General features: G+C 40.6%; 2 protein-coding genes across 2 annotated transcripts in view; both read left to right on the top strand.

Moving 5' to 3' along the window:
* LOC103506037 overlaps positions 1-3,792 on the top strand; it is a 66,155-nt gene extending 62,363 nt beyond the window's left edge. The window contains exons 36-38 of the mRNA XM_026821199.1: positions 281-412; positions 2,395-2,602; positions 3,430-3,792. Of these exons, the coding sequence (XP_026677000.1) occupies positions 281-412; positions 2,395-2,602; positions 3,430-3,627 (538 nt within the window). The 3' untranslated portion in view covers positions 3,628-3,792. The remainder of the gene's footprint in view (positions 1-280; positions 413-2,394; positions 2,603-3,429) is intronic.
* Positions 3,793-4,940: 1,148 nt separating this feature from the next.
* The window catches only part of LOC108251987 (ABC transporter A family member 9-like), a 3,530-nt gene continuing 2,194 nt past the window's right edge, over positions 4,941-6,276 (top strand). The window contains exons 1-2 of the mRNA XM_017442683.1: positions 4,941-5,070; positions 5,501-5,578. Of these exons, the coding sequence (XP_017298172.1) occupies positions 4,941-5,070; positions 5,501-5,578 (208 nt within the window). The remainder of the gene's footprint in view (positions 5,071-5,500; positions 5,579-6,276) is intronic.

Below are 6,276 nucleotides of genomic sequence, written 5' to 3' on the forward strand. Positions count from 1 at the left end.
GATCTTCTGCTTTTGTATTCACGAGGGTCCCCTTAGCCTCGTGAGGACAAATGAGGAATTAGCAGAGGTTTTAATGTCGTTTTGGTCATAGTAGCACAAAACCGGGCAATCCTAAGGGAGACAAAATATCTCCTAGCCATTAAACTCAGCTCAAGTCAATAAGCCTGAAGCAATATGGTAAGCACACCTAAGAATGGTACCTTCCTCCCTGCAACCATCTGAATCACCGGCTTGCATTCTCATACAGCGGTTTGTAAACTGGTATAAGACAGTCTTGGGGTATTGGAGATCCCCCACTGGTGTTCCTGGATGAACCCACTAGTGGCGTAGACCCTATCTCGAGACATCGACTGTGGGCGGTGCTCTCACAAATACAGAAAACCGGACAGTCTATTGTGCTCACTTCACACAGGTGAGATAAGATGAGTGTTTTACTTCTTTTTTTTTCGTAACAATGATACAACCTGCTACATTAGATTCATGTGGTCTGTGTCGTAGCATGCCCATCCCGTAGCATGTCTCTCAACAGATGGACGTTAAGAGACACAATACTTCCCATTTAGGTGCTGGGTCAACACGACATAACAATGATACAACAACTGCTACATTAGATTCATGTGGTCTGTATCGTAGCATGCCCATCCCGTAGCATGTCTCTCAACAGATGGACGTTAAGAGACACAATACTTCCCATTTAGGTGCTGGGTCAACACGATAACACCAGAAAGTAACCCGTTGAAATACATATTTGGAATCGAAAAAGAACTTTAAATGTGTTCAGGAGGGGCATATCTACACGGGAGTCTTCCCAGAAACAGTGAGTACCCTGTAGTGCATCCCTGCAAGTCAGAGAGAGGGATTAAACTCACATCAATATATTCTACTTTAAAAAAAAAGAAGAAAAACAAAAAAGAGGTTTGATAGAAGAAACTGTAATAGCTAAGGTATTATCGTCCTGAAAGCGAAGAGAGAAGGAAGACAAGATAGGAGAAAGCCAGCCGTTCCAAGAAAAAAACCTACCTGTTTAAGATAAAATTCGCCTCGGACGGGAATCGAACCCACTATCTAGCGCTTACAAGGCAGGCGCGCTACCCTGGAAACTAACCAGGATGTCCTGATGGCCTTTTATGTCCCTTAAAGGTCTCGAAAATTAGGCGATAGCACAGATTTTTTTTTTAAATGTGCTAAAGCACTTCGCACTTACTTGTCATCCAGTACTTGTCCACCGCCCGCCTGAATCAGTCGTCTCAAGCTATCCACCCTCTTATCGGATACATACAGGGTGGCCTTCATGTGTCTGAATCCTCTATACTGCCCTAGGTATTGGAAATACGACACATTTGAATTTTATGACTAAATTTGGACTCGAACTACCAACCTTCAGATCCAGATCTTGTTTTCTTTTAACAGAGGGGAAATGAGCTTCAGAAGAGGAAAAATCGTCTCGGTTTCCGAAAGGAAAAAATTCGACTTATTTTAACTTTTCCTCTTTGCTTCCTCTCCAGTATGGATGAGTGTGAAGCGCTGTGCAATCGGCTCACCATCATGGTACGTGGCGAGATGCAATGTCTGGGGAACATCACATATCTCAAGCAGAGATATGGACAAGGCTTCAACTATAATAATTCTTAGAAGTTCTGCAAAATATATCTGCCTTTTGGTTCTCCTTTTCAAGTCAATTTGAGTAGTTAGTTAGTCCAAGACTCCAAGATCAAATCTTACGTGATGCTGTATTCCTGGCCTACCCAGGCTGGATGAGGTTTTTTAGAGGTTTGATAGAGGGAACTGTAACCGAGAGGGAGATTTGGATCAACTCAAGGAGAGAATTCGGACCGAGTTCAAAGACCGAGTGGAGATTAAGGATGAGCATAAGGTGAGATTGTGGTTTCCCAGATCCCGGGTTCGATTCCCGGAGTTAGGTGAAAATGCTTTTTTATATTATATAATTTAGGGGCTCTAAGTGACGGGGTTTCACCCTACATTACTTTTTTTTCGTAACAATGATACAACAACTGCTACATTAGATTCATGTGGTCTGTATCGTAGCATGCCCCTTTAGGTGCTGGGTCAACACGATAACACCAGAAAGTAACCCGTTGAAATACATATTTGGAATCGAAAAAGAACTTTAAATGTGTTCAGCTTGGCTGTCACAAATGTTATTCCCCGATTATGGGTTCGGTCCTCTATAGACTCTATACTGCCCTAGGTATTGGAAATACGACACACTTGAATTTTATGACTAAATTTGGACTCGAACTACCAACCTTCAGATCCAGATCTTGTTTTCTTTTAACAGAGGGGAAATGAGCTTCGGAAGAGGAGAAATTGTCTCAGTTTCCGAAAGGAAAAAATGCGGCTTATTTTAACTTTTCCTCTTTGCTTCCCCTCCAGTATGGATGAGTGTGAAGCGCTTTGCAATCGGCTCACCATCATGGTACGTGGCGAGATGCAATGTCTGGGGAACATCACATATCTCAAGCAGAGATATGGACAAGGCTTCACCCTCATGATCAAACTGAGAGAGGGAGATTTGGATCAACTCAAGGAGAGAATTCGGACCGAGTTCAAAGGCCGAGTGGAGATTAAGGATGAGCATAAGGTGAGATTGTGGTTTCCTAGATCCCGGGTTCGATTCCCGGAGTTAGGTGAAAATGCTTTTTTATATTATATAATTTAGGGGCTCGAGTGACGGGGTTGAAAATGCTTTTTTATATTATATAATTTAGGGGCTCTAGTGACGGGGTTGAAAATGCTTTTTTATATTATATAATTTAGGGGCTCGACAGATCCTGGGTTTGATTCCCGGAGTTAGGTGAAAATGCTTTTTTATATTATATAATTTAGGGGCTCTAGTGACGGGGTTGAAAATGCTTTTTTATATTATATAATTTAGGGGCTCGAGTGACGGGGTTTCACCCTACATTCGGCGTCAAGTTACCTGCCTACTCACATTAACCTCGCGCACGTACATGTCTAGCTAGGGGACGTTAAACAGGGAGTAGACTAGTGTCTAGTTGTGGGACTAAAAACAGGGAACAACTAACCCTAACCTGCCTAGCTCTCTGGTTAGGGTTCTCTCTGCTTTTAAAGAACAAGCACAAGTCCTCACGGTGGTCGACTGCGGTTCAGGACGACCCAATTAAACATGGCAGAGTAGACTAGTGTCTAGTTGTGGGACTAAAATCAGGGAGAACAACTAACCCTAACCAGCCTAGCTAGCTGGTTAGGGTTCTCTCTGCTTTTAAAGAACAAGCACAAGTCCTCACGGTGGTCGACTGCGGTTCAGGACGACCCAATTAAACATGGCTAGAGACCATCACCCCGCTGTATGGCAGAAAAAAAAAGATACCCTTTCTTTATTCTTCCATCACCATTCGGCTATAACTGAACCCCCTACAACAACATTAACCCATTCATGTTTCACAGGGTCTCATTCACTACCAAATCCTGGACACCACGTTCTCCTGGTCGGTTCTATTCGCCAAGATGGAGGCCGTGAAGACATCCATGGACATTGTGGAGGATTATAGTCTAAGCGACACCACGCTGGAACAAGTATTCATCGCCTTCGCCAAGGGCAGAGGCCAGAGACACCCGGACAACACGACCATCACCGAGTTGTAAACCAAATCGCGAAAAACCATATGTGTAAATCGCGTGAGTTCTGAACCACCCTATATCCTTTGGAATTTCGGGGTCAAGAAACTCTCAAAGAGTGAAGCACACTGTATTTATTCCCTTGAAAGTGCGAAAAAAAAAACGTAAGTAACTTTTTGATTTTTGATGCGGATATTTTGGCAATATCGCGATGCGCGAAAAATTTCGCGAAGTCCGCGAATTGGGAACCAACTTTGGATTTTTAAATGAGAACCCCTATTTTTTATTACATATTATCTGAACCACCCTATATCCTCTGGAATTTTGGGGACAAGAAACTCTCAAAGAGTGAAGCACACTGTATTTATTCCCTTGAAAGTGCGAAAAAAAAACGTAAGTAACTTTTTGATTTTTGATGCGGATATTTTCGAAAAATTTCGCGAAGTCCGCGAATTGGGAACCAACTTTGGATTTTTAAATGAGAACCCCTATTTTTTTTTATTACATATTGGTTTTCTACGTTAAATTTAAAGTACAATCGACTACTCACTCGAATTTTTGCAGTTAGCGGTTTTCGCGGAATTCGGAAACCGCGAATCACTAAAATGCCTCAAAACTACAAGTGTGACCCATCAAGTCGGAGCATTTTTTGCTCCCAATTTTTACGGTTTCATTATTATTTTTTGCGCTCCAGGAGGGCCATTTTCGAAAAGGATGGTGTTGTGCTTTGGAGAAACTAGTAGATACTTTTAGAATTGCCTACAAAGTAATGAATTGTAATACTAATAAATAACTTGAAATTTGAAATCTTAAATAATAAGAAGTAATAATACAATAATCATGGTTAGAATAACCGAGAGGAATTATCACACTGAATTGATTTTTAGCCTTTAAGCCCGATTTTTATTTCAAAGCTGTTACGGAAACCCGTGTTCACCTTTAGGTCGCGTAAATAAGCATATCGGCGCTTGTAATCGCTTCCAAAGACAACCAACCTGAGGTACAATACCATCCCTCGGGAAAGGATCTCCAGCAGTGTTTGTTGCGCTGGAAACTCTTGCTCCAAGCTTCAAAAATGTTTTTCTTACGTTGAACCTTTGTGTTTTTGCTAACAGATATAATGCGCCCCTCCCAAGTCTGTGCTAATTCTGAGAAGTTTTGCCTGGAGTAAAATTTTACCCCAGGCAAAATGAGTAAAATTTTACACTGTTGTGATTAAAGCGACATCTTACTGGTCTGGCAGCTATTGGAGAGTTTGTGCTGTTTCATAACCAGTTCTGGTTTTTGATCAGATTAATCTTGTTTTTACTATCTTTCTTGTATCTAGTGTCTAGACTACTATGCTAGTTGTGTGTATATTCCCGCTACCTGCTCTAGTGATGGCTATGTACTATGTACTAGGAATAGCTCTGAGCAGATCCAGATGTCACTTGTGTCCTGACAATATCGCCATTCAGCTGTACTGTAAAGGTGAGTATTCTTATAGTGAGTTTTCCTTTTGACTGAGTGGCTTTTCCCGACCCCACTCAGGTTGGGTGAGGTTAATGCGAGGAGGCAATGGAGCAGCTGTTGCAATTGGGAAAATATTATTAATAAAAGATCGATTCCTACGTAAAAAGTTGTGAAAAATCCAAATCTGAGGACAAAACTCCGAAAAAGTAACTTTAAAAGGTCGAAAATTCAATTTTATTTGCCGCTTCCTAACTGAAAAAGTCCAAAGAGTTGGTGACGTCAGATTTCAAGTTCAAAATGCGCAGATACGCTTGACGCACAAACAAACGAAGCGGGAGTCATGAATTATGACGTCATCGCCTACGGGGAGCGTATGCCGTTGACGTCAAACTTCACGATTTACCGGTATGTTATTTTTTTAAGTCTGATTTTATCTTTGGTATCATAGCAATGTCGATACGACAGACAAAGAAAAACACTCCGTCTGGATACTCCATATATCACAAACTCGCTGCCTACATGAGATGTAAGGTAGCACCAAAGTAAGACGACAACTAGAACTCTATATTGGATAAATTCATATCACCCCCTGTGATTCGAATTCGCCAATCCACATTCTACATTCAGAGTATCCCAACCCAAAGGATGAATCCCTGATTACTTACCCAGGCTACTCACCATATGGGTAGGGAACTGACCTATACTTTCCATTAACATCGCTGGTAATGTGCTGTATCATAGTGCTGTGAACTTTCAAGATCATGGTAGTAATGGATCTCATATCAGTAGGAACAATAGATAAGTAAGTAGTAAGCTTAGAAAATTTGGTACAGTAAGATTCTAATGTACGATTCGAAAAGAATGATAAGAAATTTGTCACTTTAGGTAACAATATTGCAACAATAAGCTATAAAAAACCAATATCTTAAATAATCTAGATCATGAACAAAAATTATTGAATCTTCGACCCCTTGATGTGGGGTTTGGCATATCAGAATCGTAACTCTATCCAAAACATGTACCCGTATAAAAACCTTCTTATTATTATTTTATTTTTCTTTTTAAACACCAAATGCAATAGTTCTAGTTAACAATCCTTTTATATTTCATTTTATTTTTTATTTTCTACTGTTTTGATTGTTGTTCTGTGTTGTTTAGGTTTAGTCATTTTTGTAAACTAGTGCTAGTCACCTCCCTAAATAAATAAATTAAACTGGTCTATTT

This window comes from Diaphorina citri, unplaced genomic scaffold (genome assembly GCF_000475195.1).
Source record: "Diaphorina citri unplaced genomic scaffold, Diaci psyllid genome assembly version 1.1 scaffold210, whole genome shotgun sequence".
NCBI lineage: Eukaryota > Metazoa > Arthropoda > Insecta > Hemiptera > Psyllidae > Diaphorina > Diaphorina citri.